General features: G+C 37.9%; 1 protein-coding gene across 9 annotated transcripts in view; it reads left to right on the top strand.

Moving 5' to 3' along the window:
- Positions 1-24,449, top strand: part of ST3GAL3 (ST3 beta-galactoside alpha-2,3-sialyltransferase 3) — a 202,172-nt gene that overhangs the window by 65,371 nt on the left and 112,352 nt on the right. For all 9 annotated transcript variants that reach the window (XM_031050734.2, XM_031050735.2, XM_031050739.2 and 6 more), the window contains one exon: positions 16,031-16,123. In XM_031050734.2, coding sequence (XP_030906594.1) covers positions 16,031-16,123 — 93 coding nt within the window. The remainder of the gene's footprint in view (positions 1-16,030; positions 16,124-24,449) is intronic.

Here is a 24,449-nt window from a genome sequence, read left to right as displayed (position 1 = left end):
GCATGAATAGCTGATCAAGTTTTCTTTCTTTTCTTATTAGTGTCCCATGTGATTTTTGCATGCTCTCTGGAGCCCATGCTGGTTGCACATTTACCAATTTTCTTTATTATATTTTCTGTACCGGGACATCCTTGTGATTTAGAGGCAACAGTGTATGTAGCTTACAACGCTGTGGGATGAGATGATACATTAGCTTCAATCTATGAATGTAGAAGTAAAAGCAAAAGTTGTGAAATAGGTGACCTTTGAATGAATGTCTTGGTCTTGGTAAGGGAATTTTTTTTTAAAAGTTTTTAAGTAGTCTGATTTTTGTTTTTTTCCAGACTACGTATTTTGTAATGTCTGAGTTACTGAACACACCCATTGACTGTCCACACACTTTTGGCATACCAGCTTTGGATACCAGCCTGTGCTGTGTCCAAAACAAGGTTTCGGCCTTGCATTTCCTATTCTTCCTTCTGTGTTCATTTGGCCTTTTCTTTGTTACTTTTAGCAGTCCTAGTGAGTCTTCCTTCCCCTCAAGCCTCCTGACTTACCTGCTTCATTTATGTTTCTCTGAGATACGGCCTGCCCCTTTTTATCCTTCAGTTTGAGGCCAAGTGAAGTTTTTACCTTCTGGAGGGCTTCTAAAACCCTATATTTTTTTTTTAATTAAAACTTTCCCATGATAAAAACTCTCTAATATTTTTTATTAAAGAAAGATTCTGTTGGCCACTTAAAAAGGTATTTATATAGCACCCTAAGTGTGTATGTTTGCTTTTCAAAGCCAGAAAGCTAGCTTCTGGAAAGGCTTGTAATAAAATCAGTATGATCTAAATAAATACTATGAGGTTAAGGAGCAAAGAAAGGAAGTATTATACATAGGTGAAGTAACTTGTTTGGTTGGTTGTTTTTTTTTTTACTGTAATTGTCCTTTGTTGGTTCTAGGTTGTTTGGGGCTTTTTGTTTTCCTTTTTATTTTGTTATTTGTCTGTTTGCTTGCTTGTTTATCCTGTGAAAGTAAAGTGGTCCTGGTTTGAGAATAGACCTGATGACCTGCAGTGTTCCCTTCCAGTCTGAATTATTATATTATTTCTTTTTTTCAATAGCAGGGAAGCCAGGAAAAAAAGTGAAAAAAACATAAAATATAATAAATAAATTTTGAATGAAAAATGGGTGACAGACTAGAGTAATTTACTGCTGCTCCACAGGTTCAGCATGTATAGTCAAGGTCCCAAACACTTTTTGTACGTACACACTGAAACCAGGGGAACTTAGAGGTTAAAAATAGTTTCTGCAACTCAGTCAAGACAGTACCATTGTAAAAGTATTGTCTGGTTAAAAAAAAACCTGCTTAGAGTTGAAAGGGGTGTAATATGTTCCGCACTGATGACTTTATTGGCAGAAATAATTTAATTATGTCTGTTGTTGTGATATAATCGTTCTGGTGGAATTTTGCCATAGATCGTAACTTCATAGGGTTCACTTAATTCACAGCATGTGAGAATCATATGTGGCCTGAAGCACTTGGGGCAACAGTTAGGTTTCTCTCGCTTTTTTCTTTTTTTTTCCTTAATCTTTCATTTGTTGAAAATCCATTCCTGGCTGTTACTGGATGTCATTTAAACTAATGACCTGGAGAACTAACATTTTCTGCAAAGGTAGGTCTGCATTAAAACTTAGAGTGCGCCTATTTGCATTCTAAATGACATTATAAGAGGGAAATATTCATTTGAATAAATAGTAATTTGCTTGTTTGCCTTTGCGTCTATAATTTTTCATGGATTACATGAATAGTGTCTTCTACTCCATAGATGCTCAGGGCATGTTATTCAGGTGGATATAACTATGGAATGATTTGGTTCACTGGTTCTCTTAGAGTTCAGGGAAATGATAATGAAACCAGATTTGTTCATTTTGTAAAGAAAAATCTGTCAGAAGCACTTGATAAGTGTTTTCTGTGGGAACTGTATGGCTGATGCATGCCTTGATACAGCATTAGGGAGGGTGGTATCGCCAGAAACTTCATCTGGAAGGGAATGTCCATTTCTAAAGCTACTGTGCAGATGCTATGTGGAAATGACCAGTTCTGACCAGAGGTCTTGTTTCTCTGAGCTTGTCAGAAAGAAGAGTATCAAGAAGGGAGATGCTTCCTTTCTACTGTCTGTGCTTAGGTTATCCTTTTAACTTTAAAAAAGTAGGATGGTATCCAGGTAGGGATTGCTAATGAAATGCGGGGTGAATGAAAAGCTGAGGTCATCTGTAGGCAACATACTTTATTAAGTTGCTTCTTTAGTCAAAATGAGACCTAGGGCTCCTCAAGACCAGATTAGTGAAAAAGACCTATTGCAAGAGGAATTTCTTTTATTTATGCTTGTACCAACCATAACATCATCAAAAAAATTAGAACACCAACACTAAATATGCTCAAGGTACAGAAACATTCCAGTTCAATCAGTTCTACCAGGTAAAGAGTTTTCCCAAACAGCAGAGCCACAGACTGTTTTAAAATCTTTAAGAATAAAATCCAACATTTACTGGTTGTGTAAGAAAAATACTTACACAAAAGATATAGTACAATTCACAGGTCTTAATTCCTGGAGGGGCCAATAGTTCCTGAACAACTTAAGGCCATCAGTCACATTAGTGACTCAGCCAGTGGATTACTAGGTGCCACCAAATGTCAAGATTTGCAGTCACTTTGTAGCATCTGTGCTTCGCAAAGGTTTGCATGCTTTTGTTATTATTATTAAATGTTTACACTGTAGTAGTTCTTTGAGGCTGGCCAGGTCCTAGAAAGATGAGTCTCATTCACTTCTAAATCATTCTTTGTGCAGAATCTGTTTACTTTGAATTACATGAGATTTCTGTAGGAGGATTAGCATATGATAATGTAGTTAATTATCTTTATAATTAATTATCTTTATATGTATAATTATATTAAAGTTAATAAGTGTATCTTAATGCATATGTAGTGGGTCCAGCTGAAGATTGCATGGTTGTTCTTTATTCTGTCACTTACTACACTGTGAAAGCTGGGTTGGTGACCTTAATGATTACTCTGAGTATGCTTGGCAGGTTACCAGTGTAGATTCACTTGTCTTGCACTTGTGAAAAGCTCCTTTTTTTGGAATAATTCATGTGATCTGGGGGCCTCTCCCTCATGTTGTTGCCATCATGCTTCTGTGCTAGCTTTCCATGCTCTCCTGGCATTCCATTTACTCAGTGAGATGAAAGCTATTGGCTGCTACTTCTATCGGTGTTTCAAACTCATCCTTCAAAAGCTATTTTCAAAGGTATTTTAGCAGTTATATTAGTGGTTTGATGCTTTTAAACAACAGCCAGAAAAAAGCTTCTCTTGGGTGATGGTGGATCTTTTCACCTGCTGCAACAGTCAGCTTTGGATGTTGAAATCTCAGTTGATGAATGATGGTGGAAGCATCCTAAAGTTTGGCATTGACTGTGGAAGAACCAATCCCTCCATAAAGTTTTGAAAGTGTTAGAAGATGTGCTTAAGCTTACTGGAATAATTCTTCACCTAAACAAAAAGATAAAGTGCATATTATGTGTTAACTTCAGAAAAAGGTAAAAACAGGCAAAAAAAATGCTAGCTCTCTCACTTAGAAAAAAACTGAAAGATCAGTATGGTTGACCACAATAGCATACTACTAATGTAGTTAATACAATGTATTTATACGATATATAGTATATATATTATTTGTGCACTTTGGAAATTTTTAGGCAGTACTTAAAAGGAGGAATGTTTTTTCCTGTGGGCTCTGTGCTTTGCTAGGCATTTTGTGATGCTGTGGTTCATGATTTACATGTTTTTTTCCAATATTATAGAGTAGATTTGGGAGGTGCAACAAAGATTTTTTTCAATATTGATAATAATTTCAAACTTTGCTTTTAGAAGAAAAGACAAAGAAATTGAGTGTTTGGGGAGGGTGAGGGAGTGTGAGGGTGGAGGGAAAGAAGCCAGAAATAACAACCTTCACCCTTCAAACTCAAATGAAACTTGATCTAGACTTTGAAAAGACTGTAAAAATGGAGGGAGTTTGTGCTAAGGAAACACACAGATTGGGTTACTTCTGTTTGTTGAAATTTCTTTACTTCAGAGCTTTAATAATGAAGAACTGAAGGAGAGCTCCTTCCCTTGTTTTGTTTCTGGGATGGGAGGTTTCTTTGAAACTGTTTGTGTCTATGTGTGGTACTTCGCCATTAAGCACTGTAAAAATAAGCAATAAATGTGTTGGAATGCTGGACTTTCCCTGTGCCTGCTGCTGTGGGGTTTCTTTCTGCCCTGTCTTCTTTCCCATTTATCTTCTTGTATTCCTGTGATCCTGAGGGGGGGAAAGAAGTGAGAAATCCCAATGATCTCCCATCCTCCTTAGACATGAGTAAGAGTGTGTCTCATGCGCTAAGTGGAGGGATTCTGACCATCACAAGCAAGAGTGTCCTGAAGCTTTTCCTGAAAGATTATTTTGAGGCTTAGCATACTTTGACATTGGTATTCTCCTGACAGTTGGTTATTTATTTCTCTTTCAGATTTTTCTTTGACTTTTAATTTGTGTCCTTCTACCTAATCTCTTCCAATCTATACTAATTGTTTGAGTACTTCAAATATGAACCCTAGCTATTCACAGCGATTCAATTACTGAGCTGTTTGTTGTTCATCCATCAAACCTCCCACGTTTGGGTGGGGTGTAACTATGATCCACGTTTTTTGTTTTACTCTTCTTAACTCATTTTAGTTTTTTTCCATTTTGATCCTTTGGAATTCTTTTAAGGACTTCTCACATGAGTCTCTGTTATCTAGCTTTGGGAGTCTTGTGTTAGACACAATTTAATTGATGAAGAAGATAAAGCCTGCAGAAGTCAGAATTATTGGCTACTTAGAACTGATTCATTACTTGATTTGTTAAATACAAAGTCAAAAACTTCTGTTTGGTGCTTTTAAAAGAGCCTATTTCCTGAAGCTGGAAGTAATTATGAACCAAACCATGTGGGAAAAGAATGTAAAGTAAAAAATATGAATAGCTGGGTATTGTTTAGAGCAGTTTTATACTGTTTGCCACAAGTCTAGTTTCATAAGAAAGAAATGTTAATGGAAAAACAGTTTTACCAAAAGTATAAGGGAAAACAGTGATAATGTATCTATAGAAGAGGTGGAAGTGTTCAATAGATACATGGAGTTTTGTTCTGTTTGGGTGAGGAAAAAAAAAAGTGCTTTCCTTAATATTGACAACAAAAATTCACACAGAGATACCTGGGTTTATGTGCTTTAGGATTGGTATGTCTGGATGTGCTTGCAAGAATTTCTGAAGAAGTAGCTGGAGACTTTTTGGACTGCTAGAGATTTATATTAATCTTCAGACACCAGGGGTTCTCCATATTCTTGGCAGAAAGTAGATGTACAAATATTTTAAAAGCAAAAAGGAATGACTCATAAGCTTTTCAACCCGTTTTTGATTCTGAGCACAATAGCATAATGGCCACTGAGCACAATAACATAATGGTCAGTATGAGTTTCCATCAAAAAAAAGAAAGAGGAAAAAAAAAGTGGGGAAAATAAAAAGTAATACATATACTTCCAATTATTATGCATATTAAATCAAAACCACTTTTTGTTAGATGGGTTTGTTCTCTAAGTGAATGTCCATGAAAGTGCCTGGTATGCGTGAGATTTGATTTCTTTTTTGATATGTTCCTCTTAGGACTGGGTTTGTACATCTTGTGCTCTTTAGCCAGCCAGATTAGTTGCATAAAACCTGGTAAGTCTATAAAGAAAATACTCAGTTCTTTTTTTCCACTCCATATCTGTAAGGTGGAACACTTACTTTGCTGTAGTTTTTCATGACAGTAGCATTAACCTAATTAAATGTATGTTTGTTTTCCTGAGGTGGATATAGTTACAACTAGTTAACTTTACAAGTTTCTATTTACTGTTGTTTGAGCATTAATTTTTACAGTTGTTGCATTCACAGAAGGCTAAATTTACTTTAGTAGCAAAATCCAATTCGAGGATTATCTGTAAGCTCATAAATTACATGGGGCCCTCCTGTTGCTTTATCCTCTTGGGAAAAGAGCATATAAAAAGCCACGCTTCATGTTCTTCCTTTAGAAAACTGTTCTGAAACTCAGAGATAAATTGCTTTAGTTTTGGCCAGCTTCTGCACTGGTAAGCTTGTTAAATTTCTAGTTACTGAATGTCCTCCAATGAAAACCTTCTTGCTCTCTGAATAACATATGAAAATTGAATGGATTGGGCTATGTAAGCATAGATCATTCCCAAAACTTCAGTTAAAGAGGTCAGAGATACTGCATTAAGACCATTAAAGAAATTAATCTCATTTTAATTCTAATTGGTCAAACACTAATGTTCATCATTGTATTCTTGATACTTATCATGCACATGTTGTGGAAACAGGTGATTTTCTTGCTGCCTATCCTGAATCAAAGCAGTTGTGAGTTTATCATTAAACTGATGCAAGAGTTCCCTCTTTTGGAAATCCCAGAGGCATGTGTGCGATCACCAGACGTCAGCTCTTCTGCACCTGCCTGGCTTGACACAGATCCCTTCTTGCAGGCCAGCACAGTTCCACTTCCAAAGAGAAATCTACTTCCCTTCTGTTTCCCCTTTGAACTGTTTTAGGGAATCCTCATCCAATGGCTGAATGGAAATCAAATTTATTCCAGCAAGGGAATGTTAGGCTGTTTATCAAGACTGCCTCTGAAACATGTCACTCTGAAGAACATTCGTGCTATGCTATCTAGACACAGCTTACTTGTCAACTCCTAATTTATATTTTTCTGTAGCTGGCTGTGAGGAGGTTTTATAAATGGGGTGTATGGGAAGAGACAGCTCACGTTACTCAGTCTGCCTCTAAATTTGTCTTCCACACTGCTGTAATGTGACCAGAGACATCAAGGCTTTGCTGTGTCTGTATGTGCTAAGAATGCCATTTATAAATTTTAAGAATATGTAGTAGGTCACTGAGGCAGGGAAGAGTTTGGTGGAACACACGCATACAGATTTCTTGTATGTTGGGGAAGGACAGTAAACCCACATAGTTTTAACATCTTTTACTTTTAATACTTTTTATTTAATTAATTTAATTAAAACTTTTAATAGTCTGTTAGGTAAGAAAGCAGTATTTCATTTATGCTAGAAGAAAGCAGGAAACCTTATTGCTGTGCTTGAGGAATTGCCTAGCAGAAGAGAGGCTGGTGATCTGCCAGGTAGTGACATGCCGTGAAACCACAATCCATTAGCTTTCCACAGAGGTGATAACTTAAAGGAACTCAGGGTGAGAGAGACTGAAGGTACCTTGATAAATACAGTCCAGAAGTGGCTTTTATTTTACTTCTTTTATGACTGGAAACCTGACAATAGGTCTTGCTTAATAAAAATCTCTTTATTTTACTATGTAAGGTTGCTCTAGGACTGAAGGACAAGGTGAGGTTTGATTAAGGTGATAAAATTGGAATATGCTTATTCCTTGAGGAAGTGTGACATTCCTTATATCTTGACAAATCTGCACAGAGAAGTACTCTAAAGGACCTGACAGGGGCTGGTGGGAGTGCTGGTGTTGTGTGATGCCCACTGCAGTGAACAAAATATGATGGAGGCTACTTTGCAGCAGGAAGGATACTTACAGCTGCATCTGATGTGCCATGTTGGGGTGGGAGTTCTGTAGCTGTTGTTGCTGTAAGATGTTTTTGAGGTTATGGATGTTTTAATTAAATTGTGAGGCTCAGATGAGGTTTTCTCAGTTGTTTTGTGAGAAAACCAATTAAATTAACTTTTATTGAATACTTTGTACTCTTACGTTACACAGAAGCTCATGTGATTCTTTCTGAGCTCACAGCAGAAATGAAACCAGGCAAAAATGCTATTTCTGACACTTGCTGCAGTCCCCGTTTTGCTCTCAGCAACAAGAATCAGGACCACAAAGGGAGGGACAGAAAACTGATATGTATGTGCTGTTTCTTCCTTGTCTGCTATGCAATCTGTTCTGGCTTGTTAAAGAAAGATAAACTGAAAAGCCAACAAACAAAATGTTCTTGATTTGCATATTGAAAGTGTTTGGACACTTCTGTTTGATTTCAGACCTTTTAATTTCTACTTAGAAGTATCTTCTCCCTGGCTCATTAAAAAAAGTTTATCTTGAAGACCTGAAAAATATGAATGGTGTCCTATACAGCTGCAAAACATTAAGTGCCTTCCTCCTGCTCCTTTATATTGCCTTTTAGTGACCCTTTTTTATATCATTGAATGCAGAAATCCTCGAAGGTGGTTGTGTCATTTGAATGTTTGAGTCATAGACCCTGATCTGTGCAGTATTCAAAGCTCTATTTTATCATTGAAGCCGGTAATTTTTGTGAAGTGTTGCTATTTTGATGAATTAACAAGGAAGAGATGATAGGATTTGTCTTGTTGAAAAGTGAAACCTGTTTCAGTTCTCAGCCTTGGCATTCTATTTTAGCCTATGCACCAAACATCTTAGAATACCACTTCTTTCTCTTCTGGAGAGCCACAAATAACCGACTTCTCATGTAGTACTGATGTTCAGTGAAGTTAGGGGTGATATAGGGTGAAGGAAGGTCTGATTAATTGGGCTATTAAGTTCTTTGAGACAAACTTTATCCTGTTCTCTGAGTCATTGTGGTTACCTATGGCAGTTTGGAAGTTGGTTGAATGGCCTTTTCAGACAGCAGCTCCTCTTTGAAGTAAAAAAAAAAGAGTTATGTAAGCAGAAGAGCATTCACTAGAACAATGTATGGAGTAAACAGGAGACATTTTTTGATCTGGGTGGCTCTGCAGCTGTTCTTACCATTTACAGTTCTGGCTATTCTTAATTATTTACCCTAAAGCAGTTTGGATTTTTGTTAGTTTTGCGAGGGCAGATTTAGTCACAGTATTTGCAAGGGTTCCTCCAGGTCAAGGTTATGTTCTATATTTACAGCAAGGTTTCTGAAGGAAACATTTTCCTCCCAGTAGGTAGCCTTCCTCTTCCTGTTACTTACTAGACTAATTGATGTCTGTTTGAGTTCATGATATCTGTCTCCAGTGTGGGTCAGTGAAGATAGCTTTTTTTGGGGGTTACTAGTTCAGAAAGAAGAGTGAGAAAGATTCAGAGCCTCATGACTATATACAGTATTTTGTAAAACTTCTGTTAAACCACATTCCCCAATTGTGAGGTCACCTCTATGTACCATCTAAAGCAATTTATTCACTAACCAGTGATGTTTTCCTCTCAATTTCAGTCCAGCTCAGAAATAAAGGAAAAAAAGCAAAAAATGCCCTTACCATATCCAGAGTCTTTTTCTTCGGTTAAGAGGAGTTGTTATTCCTTCCTAGGCTGTTCCGATCTTCCTATGAAATGGTTAAAGGGGAACCTTTATACCCTTTACCCCTGCAAAGCTACCAAAGGAACTGAAAAGGGAAGTTGTTGTGAACTGTTCTGGTTAAAGATTTGATATCAGGTAATGAGAGAGAGTTTTCCAAGTAGGATTTATTCTCCTAATGTTTGGTCCCTGCCAGCTGCCTGTGCAATAGATCTGCTACTGCAACAGAAAGGGTTGAGCTTCCTTTGCAGGAAGTTAAAAATGACTAGAATCCTTTGATTCACCTGCCTCAATGTCTTGTCTCAAAGTGCTCCCTAGAATTGTTTAGGGAAGGAGGAAAGGTACATCAGTGTGAAGCAATTCTTGCCTCAGTGTTGGTTGCCAGCTTCCAAGGAAAGGAAGCTTTGGTATTCCTTCCAAAGGAAGGGATTGTGGAAGGAAGCATTGTGAATGCTGTTAGACCTTTTAAGAGGTTTCGATCCCATGTATACATCTGGCTTCTATAACAACCAACATAAAGAAATCTACCAATTAACTGCATATTATATGAAAGAAGTGCTACCTTAATCATAGAATCATAGAATAGTTAGGATTGGAAAGGACCATCTGTCAGTGTTTTACTGTCTTTAGGATAATTTTGGTTGATGTTCTGATGATATGGGAAATAGTGAATCATAAATCACTGTTGATCTTTTTCATAGCATTCTGCTATGGTAGTGTGCTGTCACACCCAGCTAAACACTGAAATGGAGTGTTCCATAGCCCATGTTCTGCAGTGAAATTAAGTACATTTTTCAGAAGGAAGATTTGGTGATTAAAATCAGTTCCTTAGTGTAACTGTTTTTCTCATTTGGCATTTAAAATTAAATGGCTAAGCAGTGGATTTTGACATTCAAACCTACTAAACTGTAGTATCCACAGGCATAAAACTGTAATTTTGGCTAGGATGCCTCAGGAATTCTTAGTCGATCTTTTTTTTTTTTTTTTTTTTACCCACAGCTGTAGGCTTTGAGGAAGTATCTTTGGGTTCAGAGGTACTGATTCCTACTAGCCTGAGCAGAGGGTTCCTACACTGTGATTGGGTTGAATTATTTCTTCTCATTTCTTTAGCACTTGTTTGTCTCTTCTGAACCTACACTGCTGGATTCATTATGCTAGAAATGGAAAAACACAGTTCCCGATCCAAAGAAAGCATTATCTGTAGATGTAACAGATGAGGGTTGGTGATGAATACCTAAGGGTAACAGCAACAAAATTATGACATTTCAATTTATCTTTTGCATTCCTTTGGTCAAAAATGGATGTGATAGGTTAGCATTTTATTTCCCATCAGACTTTTAATTGGGTCACTTTTTTTGGCCATTGCGCTAACACTGTAATTCTCTCTTAAACGGAGAATCGCAGCATTTAATCTTCACAAATGTTGAGAATTACATGTTCTGATATTAGGAGCACTATAATTTCTGACTCTGGGGAAGTAGAGTTTATTTAGACATTCTTTAGAAAGTTCTTTCAGAAAGCAGTTCAGGTAGGAATCCCAATTGACCGTCAAGAGTTTTCATTGACTGCTGAGTCCCATCTCCAAAAGTGAGTATCCTCCATTAGGTCATCCTAGTCTCTTGTGTTTAAAACCAGAATGTTGATACTTATTGCTGAGGATGGAAATCAGTAATTTTGGATCTATGGAAACTAGAATAGATAAAAGTCCAATAATGGTGCTTTCAGGATTTATGTTGGTTGTCAGCAAGTTACTTCATTATTAAGCTACAAGTTTTTAAATAATTGAAAACTCGGGAGCAGTCATCTCCATATTTTGATTTTTTTTTTCTTTGCTAAATGGCTGCCTTCTGTGAAAATAAATTTTCTGTATTTCATGCTTTTTGTTTAACAATTGGTATTTCAGCCAGCTGTTTTCTCCTTTCCATGTTTCTTTAAAAACACAAAAAAAACCTCAAGTGGGCTGTTTTCTTTATCCCTTGTCTGTCTGTATTTGAACACAATTCTTTGTGCTACTAGTCTTAAAGGTAAGGTGTAACAAACAGAAATCTTTAAAACTGGGGAAAGCTTATAGAAACCAAAGAGATCAGATCAGGGATATTACTCAGTTCTTGGATGAGTGAGCAGTATGAGGTCACATGCAAAATGTGCTGTGGACTTTTCTTGGACTTTTTTTAATCTGCATCCTTTGAATCTGGTTTTATAAACTCAGCATTTTGTTTATTTACTTAAGACAAACAAAACCTTTCTAGCTTGAAAAACTTACCTTTTTATTTTTTTATTATTTTTTTTTGATCCACAGAGATCCCAACACTTTTTTTTATTATTCGATGGAAGGTTATTAACTGAGAAGCTGCAGGCAGGGTTGTTGGATTCTGTGGGCTACCAGAGATGACACAGTGCTAGAGTACATTCTGATAGAGAAATCACAGCTGTATTTCTTAAGATGTTTATGTATTTAGCTCTGCTGAGACTAATCTGAAATTCCTTCTTCTTCCCAGTGGTCTAATTCCTAGTATGCCAAAGACCAGCAATGGAATCTGTTCATTAAGTAGGATCCTTGTGCCTTTTTCTGGGGGTGGAAACCTCTTCAGTGTGTGCAAAGGTGACATTTCACAAAGGGTGAATGGCATTGCCAGTGGTAGTGGTCTTCAGTTGCCAGTGCCCCTCTGTGTATAGTGTGCATTTCCTAAAAGAGATCATCGATTTCGTGTCGTGCTTTCATTCAGGGCTATGGAGGTGGGTAATGGGTTTGAGTCAAATGTCTTTAAGACTTTGTTTTCCTGGGCCAGTTTAATGTAACCTAATCTTCTTCAGCTGGTGTTCTTGAGTAGTCCAAATAAATAGAAGTATGTGTTGATTATCTTCGCTGTTAAGAAATTAATTTTATGAGAAGCCACAGTTCTTGGTGGAGAGGCAAAACAGGACAGTTTTTAGCATCCATCATATCCATATCTTTTTAGAAAGAAGGGTTTGGACCGTCTTTTCTTGTATTTGGGCGTACAGCCTCTTTGAGGAATTTGCTTACATACTGAAGTAACATTTGAAAATATTTACATCTATTTAGCTGGCCATAGTGTGATAGATGCATTTCCTGCCTCTCTCAGTGTAAGCATTCTGTTTTCCTTTGCTTTCTCTCTCCTCATTCCTTTCATTTGTTTGTTTAGCTTTTCCTCAGCTGGAACTAGAAAAATAGCAAATATCACATGATCAGACTGTGTAATTCTTGAACCAATTCAGAAACTTCTAACACAGCTGTAATCAAGAGTTGCTGGGCTCCTGTTGAACATGGAGTTCCAGCCATGTACCAAGGCCAAGGGTTCATCAGCTCATCCTGTTTTCATAGTGTCCTGCACTTAAGGAAATCCCACCTGTCAAAATGACATGATGTATCATGACTCTTCGTATAAAGTCAGATGTGCAAATACATTTTGCTGTTACTAGTCATGGGAATTGAGTACTATAGACATGAAAGCTACTGTTGGCAATGACCGAACAGCAGTAACAGAAGGAGAGTAAAAAAGCTCCATCATCAGACCTGTTTAAGATGTCCTCCCATGCCTTAAATTGAACTGGTAGTATTTGCTGTGAGGCTGACAGTCTATAATGAAGGTAAGAGTTGATGGGGCACTTACTTTCTGATCGATCTCTTTAATACAAGTTCTTGCCAGCTGGGGAAGGAGGGATAGTTTATGGTTTTATGTCAGGGGTTTGTTGCTTTACAAGCTTATGAGACATGAAAAAGTAAATTGAGGACCAGAAGCTGTAAGTGATGTATAAAACAAAGACCATTCAAAGATCTGTGGCATCTTGATATTAATTAAAATGTAAACAACTGTACACTTTAGCCACTTTAGTTGTGTCGTCATTAGTGTCTTGTTTGGAGCAGTCCTGTAGTTTGAAGCAGATCACAGTCCTCAGGTAAGATGATCTCAAGCAGGTGAAGTTTTCCAATGTTTACAATGCACAATTTAAATTCCATGTGGAAGACAAAGTGGCAAAATTTGTCTCTTATAGCAGATTTTGTAATTTTCAATTATGTGAGCTTAGTTGTGGAGATTTAACTTTTTTTTTAAAAGTCTTAACTCTGAGTTTGTATTCCTAATTTCTTTTTAAAAATAGTTTTAAATTGCAGTCCTTTGAGGGTGACATGCTGTCCCTGATCAAGACATGATGAAGGAATTAACCATGGTGTCATTTTCATATTTAAGATTAAAAGAAGACACACATCTGCAAAATGCAAGCAGAAGGACAAATCTTGTTTTTCTAAATCCTCTGAAAGCAGCTGGATTTTTAACTTACCCAGATTGTGAAATTTTAAGCTTGATGTCCACATAACAGTGTAGCAAAGCACAGAAAATCTTAAGAATTCAGGATGTGTGCTAGTCTCACAGGAGAAAAGTCAGAAGAAAAAGCAACAGTGCATTTTCTTTTTAGTGGAATAAGCCCATTGCTTCCTTTTAACTTCACCCTCATTCAGGCACTTGTTTAAAAACTGCAAATGTTTACAGTTACTGACTATGAATTATTTCCCTAATTTATTCTGGATAAATTTATTGTCTTAGTGAGGTTTTCCTGCACGAAATCTGAGCTAAATTTAAGGATGCACAATGTAATGTAATTATATCCTTTCTGCTGTCTCCACTAGCTCTTTAACTACCTCAACCCAATTGGTGCTTTCACTTGTAACTATAGGAGCATGAGAATCAGGAGCTGGAATAATGTGCTTGGACCTGAATGATGCAGAGGGGATTTGTCTCTTTGTGTCCTAACAGTCACGATAGCCCTGGCTAGCTTACCACAACAGCTTGTTGTGTGATCAGCATAGTCTTGGATTCTAGGCACAGCAATGGAGCTAGCAAGATGAAGCCATTTACTAGTGAAGCACTAAGAAAGTAATGTTGTTTGGTTTGGTGCATAGTTCTGTTGTAAGCAGCATTCAGGACTTCAAATGAGACTCAAACGTGAACTCTTGCAGTGCTGTGCACTATGATTTGGTAATTTGTTAGGCTGCCTTTAAAGGCAGACTGTACCTTCGCTAAGACTGCTTCTTCCATGTGGAAGTAAGAAATGTAATCAAAGAAGCAGCAATATATGCAGGTATGTAGTAAGTACATTGTCATCAAATGCAAAGGAGATGCCTATTCGTACATTTCAGTTCTGTACACTTCTTTTTGTTACAGAGATGTGTACCTACAAAGAGCAGTATGATTTTACAAAGCTGGCTTTGTTTGAAAAAGGTGTAGCTCTCCATGGGATGCTTCATGCAGGATGTTTTACAGTCTGCTTTATGAAATTGTGAGATGTGTAAATCTGGGGGGGGGAAAAAGCCCACAAAGTGAATATATATGTCTAAAATGTTGATAGCTTCACTTGGTGAATGATGGACAGCAAGGTTGTATGCAGCTCTAGTCCTAATACTTGGCTTTGAGTTATACCTATTACAGGCTTATTATTATAAGCATACTGGCAATGACAGTTTGTGATGTCTAATACAAAGAAATTAAACAAAATGTGTCCCTAGATGGGTTTAAAATACAGGTGCTGAATTCTAGTTCTGTGTAGCCTGCTGACTCAATATGTGGCTAGAAGTAGGGAGATGAGCAAATGTTGAATGATGGCAGATACATTTGGCTTATGAGAAGTGTTCTGCCTCTGGCACTCTGGATCATGAACTTCATCACATCCAAGAAACATTAACAGCTCGGCCCCTTGGGCTTTAGCAGCTCTTGACTCTTTGTGGGTTTTGTAATTGACAGCTCCACCATCAGTATGTGGCTCTGATTGGCATTCTGTGCGAGTCCAGTGCATGAGGGTTTCAGCCTACTATTCTTTTGCAGAAACACCATGATGGGCATCTGAGTGACATTTTAATTTGATAATGAAAGCGCCATTAAATCAGAAAAGAGAGAAATGCCTGTGTTTGTGGCACAAGATACTTTGTGAGGTCATTTGAGAAAGGCCTGCTGTTGAAATAGTTATACAAGTTTGCCAGCAATGACTCACTACATGGTGGCTGCAGATAAATTCCAGTTGCTTTCTACTTGTTTTTGATGATTTTGATATTTGGGGTTTCTGTATGTTGCATACACAGTAAATATCCAGTCACAATTAAATTTATTGGATAAAGATGAAGATTCCCATATTTCTTCATATCTGAAATGCTGCAACGAGCTGTGGTCTGTACACCCTGCTGCCTCTAGCAGCAAAGACCAGAAGAAGCCTAGATCAGAAGAAGATGCATTTTAGTATTAAACCCCTTTTTGTCAGCAATAGGCCTTTCCTTTCTCTCCCTATTTCTAAAGAGATCCTGACTAGAGTCAGAACACAAGTGCAAGTCTTTGGAATTAAAACTTCTAGATGCTCACCCATTAGATCCCTGCCCATGGCAGGGAGGTTGGAATTAGATGATCTTCAAGGTCCCTTCCAACTCAAACCATTCTATGCTTTCTCATCTCAAAGTGTATTTCAGGTATCTTTAACCCATTATTTGTTAATTCTTCATTATCTTTAACCTTTTATTTGTTTAATCCTTTGTTTGTTATTCTCCTGTGATGCTATACTGCAACAAATAAATACCTGTGTTTGCTATTATTCCTCACAGCTGTTTTTTGTAGAAGTTAGAAGGAAAAAAAAAATACGATGATTGCAAAGGCCAGTTCATAGCCAGCAGAGTTCCGACTCTTTACTTCTTTTTTCACAGGCCTCCAGAATTGGCATCGAAGTATGCAAATTTCTCAGAGGGAATGTGCAAGCCTGGTTATGCATCAGCACTCATGACTGTCATCTTCCCAAAGTAAGTAATTACTTTACTGGGTTTTTTCCTGTCTTCCCCAGTGTCTTCTCATCCTTCAAGGTGGGTGATCTGGAGAGATTGAAAAGTGTCAGTGTTCTGTCACTTGATTGGTTCAAGGGGAGACCAGTGTTGAAAAACACAGTGTTGAAAAGTGGTCAGTGGCAATGGCTTAATTGATGTCAGTCTGACCAAGAGCTTGCTCAGAGTAGAGTTCTGTGTGTTGAATAAAAAAACAAATTGTATTGTTAGTGCATGATACAGATGTATGGTCAAGCTCCCTGCTGGTACCAGGTGATGCAATGCTTGGGAAGCTTCTGTCATGAAGTGACAGATTATATTATGTGGAGTAGTAAAGTGTGGTCTTTTTATATTTGGGAGAAGAGTGTGAAGTATCCATCTGGTGCCTGGAGGCTTTGTGGTAGTGTTTTCCAAAGAGTCTAAAACATGTTATTAGCAAGTTGTGCATCTTACTGTGTTCAGAAGTTATTGTTAGCTAGTTGCAGTACTGTTTGATAGCTCTCAGAAATGAGGATTGTAATTGTAAGCGATCAACCAAAACTTACCTTTAAATTTTGCTTGTAACTTTAGAGTCTAATGGGGCTTCTGCATTTCAAGGAGTTTGTAGAATTACTGGAAGATAGTTCACAAGATAGATTGGCAAGAACATTACACTGTTGAAGCTTGATGATCTCAGTTTGGGTCATTAAATGGAAAATTTGACCAAATGATTATTATGACCTTTGTACAAGCTTCTAATGCATGTGCAAAGATGTTCTAATGCAGTGACCTCTTTGGCAAATAAGGTTGTGGACTTTTTAACACAGCTGATACTTTTCTAGAAGATGTATTTTACTTCTTTTGATGAAGGAATTTCCATGACTTGCACATAGAGAGATTAGATTGAATGACCATGGCCTTCAGGCCAAGCCTGAAATGGTTGATATCTTCTTTCTTTGGTTTTGGGTTGTTTTTTTGTGGGTTTTTTTTGTTTGTTTGTTTGTTTGTTTTGTTTTGTTTTGTTTTACGAGCATGGTATCTGCAAACTAAATATAAAAACCTGATGTTCCCTTGTAACCAGCAGATATTACAGCCAGGTCTTAAAAACAAAGCGCTAAGTGTTGAGAACATGTTCTCTATCACCACTGTGAACAAAAAGTCATCAATATCATTTGTGAATTGTGAAACTGAGTAGAATATAAATAAATACTAGAACTGAAGGTTGATACATTATCGTCCTCTTCTTTTAAGAACTTTGAGTGCTTTTAAATGTGTTTGTGTACATGCTAAACGTAAATAGTACAGGAGAGGAATATAAGATAATCTGTGGTAAGATGTCTGAAGCTAAAGCCTTCCTTTCTGTATACAGCTGAATCCTACTTGTCCTTTTCAAGGCATGGCTGTTGGTGCATATTGATTCTGCAGAGGTAAATTATATATGTTGAAGAAGGAGGACTGTTTAGTATAGTTATTAAGGCCAAAAAACCCCTCAACACATTAATAGTCCCTTATGCTGATTTGTTTCATGACTCGGTACAAGATATTTTCTTTCAATAAATTCATCATGGATCACAGACTAGTTAGCTTGATTTAAAGAATTCAGTTAATGGAGAATCTCATAATAAAGTGCTACATTATTCCTATGGATAAATGCATTATTGCAAAAATATTAATCTTTAAAATATATTTAAGACTTTGGCTTCAAGAAGCCAGCTGGAATCTGAGGTATTACATATTCTCTTCCTCAGTACCTACTTACAGATCACTGTTCAGTCATCTCCCAGTAGCTAGCTGCATTGAACTAAGACCATGCAAAGAGGTTGTAACTTGGTCTTGGCGTAACTAGGTGGTGGTTATCTTGTTCATACATTTAGAAATTAATATTCATGGTTCTAAAGGGGATTTAGTTGCTTCTCTAACATGAACCTTAAACATTATAGACAGTCTTTTCCAGGATGTCCTTTAATTCTTTGTTAATTTAATTCAGTGTTGGACATTTCATTATTTTACCTAGGATTGGTGTTAAGACTGGCAGATGAGTAGTTCTGCAAAGAATTCCATGTTACATTTAGGATTCTTTCTCTTCTGAAACTTCTCTTAGTCTCCAGGAGTTATGCAAAGTTAATATTACCAAGCCACGTATCAGCATTTAATATATTTAGAACACTTAAAGTCAAATTAGCTTGCCTGTTGATGTAATGATTAAGCTGCACAACTTTTATTCTGGCTTTTGGTTTCAGTTGCTCACATTATTAGGAAAGCATCATCTCTGTGTCTGACATTTTTCAGGCTTGGTCTTTGCCATAAAATGTGTGGTTTTGTTGTTTTTTTATTATTTGGATAAAGTCGGTTTGGCTGTTTTCAAGCATGAATAAATGTTTTCCCATTCTAAAGGTTCCTGACTTTTTAGTGCAATTTTAAATGTAAATAGGCAAAATATGATGGAAATAGTTGAGATGGAATAAATATTTTTCAGAGGATGTAACTCTTCTTGGTAAGTGCTTCTTTAATGGTAAAAATGTGAGTTCAGACTTTACCAAGCACAAGGGAAGTGCTAAACAGATTGAAGAGCAATGCCCTGAGAAATCTCAAAATGTGTTTGCTAGTAAGGGAATACTGAAAGGGATTTTTTTCACAAGGTCCTCAGTTGGTCAGTTCTCATCCTAGCAATGCCTTCATCAATAATCCTAGCTGGAAAATATCCTAGGCTAAGTGTGCAGATGATGCACTCACTGGAGAGTACTAAATAAAGGACTGATTACTTATAGAGAACAATCTGGACTGCCTGATTTAAATGTCCTCAGTCCAACAAATTATATGTTAATACAGCCAATATGAAATAAGACATCTGGGAGGAACAAATGCAGATTATATCTTTATGGTAGAAAATTGTCTTGGAAACAGACACAGAGAAAGCTTCTTGTAATCTCAACAAAATATTGTAGCTGAAATGCTATTTCAGCTTCACATGCACGCACATAAATTGGGAAATTCTGTGTAGAGTACTGACTTAAAATTAAAAGCCCCAACCCCCCCAAAACTTCCCAACCTAAGACTTCTAGAATACTATGGCCAATTTTGATGGTGAAAGTCCAAGAAGGGAGGGGAATAGGAGATTGAAGAAAGCCACAAAAATGAACAAGGACTGGCTGAAACAGTAAAGTAAACAATGCTCCTAGAAATAAGTCATCTTTCTGAAGCAGGAGTCGTATCCAAATGAGGGGAATAGGAAAGAGCATTAACTTTGGCAAGTTAAATATAAACCATAATGAGGTAGGGCAAAAAAAATGTTGAGGAACAACTTTATAAAGACATTAAAAAAATTAAAGCTTTTTGTCTAACTGTCAAAAGCAGAAGGCCTGACAGAGATCCCAACGGGCTGATAGATGGTCATAATATTACATGTGGGCTAAGGGAAGGTAACGCCATAGCAGAGAAGTTATTTGCATTGCTGTTCACTTCAGAACATTTCCCACATGGAGCCTTCCTTTCTTGGGGGCAGCCTAGGGGAAGCTGACAGAAGGGTGACGTTTTGGAACAAATAGGCGCAATGAATTGCTAGGAAAAAGTTCTCACTTTGTGAAGAACTCAGTGGTGAAGTTGCTGAGTTACACACGGTTGTGTATAATCATTGCTTAATTTGGCCTTAGAATGGAAGAATGAAAAGCAGTAAACGTGTCAGGCTTTTCAAGAGGGGCCCATGGAGTGTCTGGGGAAACTGTAGACTGGTAGCCAGCCTGGTTTCTGTATTAGGCACCTCAGTAGAAACTTGAAAAAAATAATAGGATTAGTGTCCATTCACAGGAATAAAGGCAATGATAGAGAGGAGTCAAGTTGTCTTCTGCAGCAGGAAGCCCTACCCTGTAAATCTGCTCATGCTGTTTGAATGACTGGATGAGCATTTGATAAAGGTGATTGAATTAATACACTATGCCTGGATTTCTTTTTAAAAACCTAAACCAAATAACAAAAAATGCCAACCAAGCACTTAGTGTTTCATAGACTTTTGGGAAATTAAACTGGTTTAATCCTGTAGTGGTTAGGTAGTGACTAGGTAAGGATTGGAAACTGTATAGAAAAAATAAGAAGACTGGACAGTACAGGGACATTACCCCTGGAGTCCTGCGAAGAATGTGTGCTGGGATCTCTGCTGTTCCAAATGCTCATAAACTGTCTGGGATGGAAGATGAATAATAAAACACTGACACATTTTTCCAGGTCACACAATCAAAAGCTGTCTGTGAGGAATGTCAGAGGGATCTCACAGCGCTAAGTAATGGGGCTACAAAATAGCAGGCCAAATTCAGTTCTCATAGATGTAAGGTAGTGTTTGTTGAGAAGCTTAATCTGACAGTGTATACCCATTGGTGGATTTAGTTAGGCCTTGCAAATTGAGAAAGAGATCTTAGAATTACTGTGGATGGTTCTGTGACTTACTGATCAATGATGCCTAAAAGATTGTGGACATATTAGGGGATAAATACAAACCCCACCCCCCTCACCCCCAAGAATATGTTATGATACTGTAAATTCCCATGCCTCTATCAGCAGTAGCACATCTAATTCTCTTCAAGTAATTTTGAAACAGATCTAGAAGAATTAGGTATGTGTAAGTGGTAATAAAGACTAGACAAAACCATGGAGCTGTTTCCGTGCTCAGGCTGAATAGAGTTTCCAATTTGAGGTAGAAAAGCAGAAGTGAATGGCATGGAGAGGGCATTTAAGTGATTGCTTCTCTCAGTACAAGATTTGAAAGTCTTAAATGTAAATATTGTGCACCAGGTTTAAAATAAAGAGAAGTGCTATTTCATGATACTTCCAGTTACATTTTCCCGAAAATGAGTTCCAGAATGGGCAAAAGATTAAAAAAGAAAAAAGAGAAAAAAAAATAGTATTTACAGTCAGGTTCTATTGACTGTAAATATTTAGAAACAGGCATGGAAATCTCAGAGTTACAGGAGGCTGGAACCTAAACGGATGTTGAGGGCAGAGTGTAGCATTAAATATTGCCCATTTCTTGCACTTCTTACTGAAATATTGGCCAATGGACACAGACATCAGGTATCAGGCAAAATGGACATTTGGTCTAATCCATTGTCCCCATGCCTGTGTTTTGTTTTGTTTGCTTCTGAGTTTTTTAACTATTATGCCTTAAAGTCAAACTGGCATAGCTTCAGAAAAGCATGTTGTAATCTGAATCATGATGGTGGCTACCCCCCAAGAGGCATGGATATATGATCTCAGTACTACATCTCACTGTCGGAGCTGCCTAGCTGGGCTTGCATCTGCTGCTCACTGTAAATGAAGGAGTTACCTAACTTTTCACTTTCCAGGGCAATACAGTTCTGCCTCTTGCAACTCTCCCAGCAGTAGATAATGAATCAAAGTGCCTGAAGTATGGTTACTAGTTTTGGAACGATACAAAGAAAACTACAAGTGTAAAATGGCATCAGTAGGTCAGTGAATCGGACTACTATGTTCAATGAATTGGACTATTTTTAGTTGGTCTGAGGTCACCTATACGTCTGGAACTAATGCCTTGACCTTTTTGTAGAAGGCACTAACTTGTGTTTGCAGTGGTAACACTGCAGTCTCCTGTGTGTCTGGCCTTGCTTTGGAAATGATGCTGCCTATGTACAGTTCTTTCTATGCCCTATTCTTTATCAAATGAGAAGGGAGACCTCTGCCCACAGTTTGTGGCTGACATGCCAGCTCGGGACAGTTCAGCTACTGATAGTTTTCCAACCGCAAGCTCTTGTAAGTTGGCAGCTAATAGCAGAAATTGGAGGGAGGAGGCGGTAAATAGAGAATGTCTGCAGCCTGCAGACTTGGAAATATCTGTTTGGTAAAAGAGCATGGCAAAGAAGTATTAAAGAAAGATGAGGAGTATCTGAAAGGATTTCAAAGTAAGGGGGAAAGAGGAAGTTCAAAATGCAACAGATCTATACGTGGTGTGACCAAAATAGTGAATTTAACATTTGTGATTCACATACATAAGACTATTTTTAGCACCAAGGAAATGATTGCAGACATCCCTGTCTGGTCAACTGGTACTAAGAAATAGCATTATATAAATCACAAACTTCTTCAAGTCAGTTCAGGAACAAAATCAGTTTGGTTTGTTTGATTATTCTAGTGCAAACTTTCTATCAATTAGCAATTGGCATTTTTTTCACAGTTTGTTTTTTCCCTTTTATCTTATTTTTCAGTACTGCAGCCTGTTCTCCACTTTGAGGAAAAGCAGCTCTTCTGTAAACTCTTCTGGGTTTATATTTTCATGCTGAATTGTTTCTTTGCAAATAAAGTATTTGTTAAGCTTTGGTATCAGCAGAGGATGCATGACACAGATTTATGGCAGCCATAGAAATTTCAGTGCTTTTCTCTCAAGTCATTCTTATGTGGTTTTTTTTTCCCCTGATGTTTAGTTCTCCCTTGATATTGTAGGTCATGGACTCCTGTGCATCTCTTCACTTCCACAAGCCAGTTGGGCATAGCTGGAGCAGCCCCAGAAGACCTTTCCTTAGGCTGTACAGGGTATACTCCTGTCTCACTGATACTTGAGCTTGGCACATATTTCTTTGCCATTGCTGTCTTGCAGGTATAGTTTATGCAGCTTTTATACTTTAGTGAACAAACCCTTCCACATTCTTACATGTAAATGGGGGATAGGGGCTTCAGGTGGAACTGGAGCTTTAGAAAGGGTTTTAGTAGGAGTCAGGATAATTTGAAAATGTGATCCCCTCATCCGAAATACTTCCCCATTTGTTTCCATAATGCCTTCCAGGAAGCTGTGCCTTACAATAAGCACACAAGAGCATCTTTCCATTCCACACTTTCCTACTTTGTTACTTAGATATTCAGAAAAAAAAATATTTTTAAAAGAGAATTTTTAACCCTCTGCTTAGAACTGACTTTATTCATGTTTGGCTGTCTCAGTGCCTATGAATCACTGCCATACCCAGCATGGGCTTGCACTGAAGTGACAGGGCATGAGCTTAGAGACTGTCAGCGCAGGTGACGGCTGCTTCCTTTGTGATTAACTATTTAAGGAAAGCAGAGAAAGCCAAAGGATGGGAGCTTCATGTGGTCTTTGAGAGCTCACTGAAGAAATAGGCTGGATAATTAGTTTGCCACTGAGGATTGCTATGGGAAATCAAAACTATTCCCTGGTTGTAGTGTGATTCATCTGCTGCATATTTTGCAGTCTCTTCAGGTGCAGTAGGTGTTATCTCTTTAATTTTTAAGATCTATAACATTATATATATATGCTGAATTAATCATTGGTAGTTGGGGGGAATGTAGTCTTCTAATTACATGTGTAATGTACATCTCACATTGAAGTGGCTTATTTTGTTAATTTGAACTGTGAAAGTAAGTTGTGTCCAACGAAAAAGCGGACACTTCTCAAGGCTCCTATTGAGGTCAGGGTCTCTGTGCCCCAGATGCTGCTGTGAGAAAGACTTTCTGCTTTCCTTCAAAATGAGATTGTTCCTGATCTATGAGTGCTCAAACCCGTGTCCACTCTTTAACTCTCCTGTCCTATGCTTGTGCATTCACGAATGGTGTATGATAATGGCAGAGATAGTTTCAGGGCTCAAAGTTACATTTGATGTCCCAGTAACTGCTGTAATCACAGCTCTGTAAGGAAATTTGTACATGGCAGTGCCCAAAAGGGTGTTTGGAGGTGCTGGAGCGCTGCCCTTAAGTCATTATCGCAACTCCTCTCAGATCCTGTATCTTGCTCATGCTGCCTGTCCCCACAGCAGACAAAAGAAATATTTGTTGTTGCATTACTGAAATTTGAATTTGCAGGGACAAGTTGATGCAGGTGTATTGTCTCCTGGTCAGGGCTCAACACCATTAGCTTCCCTCAGTTCCTTTGTTAATTCTGGCTAAAGGAATTCAGGATTCAAAGGAAGGGAAAGGAGGGATGAAGGAGGAATTGATGGTGCCCTAGTCAGTTAAGCAATCAGTGTTTCCCATTTCTCCAAGCTGTTCAGTGCCTGGCTCATGCCAGGGGCATTGGAGCATGTCACTGCTCACGTTTACCTCCTGTCACCTCCTTCCTCTGTGTTTTGTAAAACCCAGGCTAAACAAACATGTGAGCCAAAACATGCATGCTCCTGAAACCGCTTCTGGTGTCTGAGCAGCACCTCCCCACCCAGAGCTCCATGGCTTTTCCAGTAATACATCATCCCATGCAGTCAGCTGCTGACCCACTGTGACTGCTGGCAAAGGGAGTGTTTTGCACTGCTCTGCCCTTCTTTCCTTGTGATTTTTAGTAGTAGTGCCTTTTTTTCTCCCTTATGTGTTGGCTCTAAAGTGAAGA

Source organism: Melopsittacus undulatus, chromosome 6 (assembly GCF_012275295.1).
Source record: "Melopsittacus undulatus isolate bMelUnd1 chromosome 6, bMelUnd1.mat.Z, whole genome shotgun sequence".
NCBI lineage: Eukaryota > Metazoa > Chordata > Aves > Psittaciformes > Psittaculidae > Melopsittacus > Melopsittacus undulatus.
This window is presented reverse-complemented; position numbering and strand designations above follow the sequence as displayed.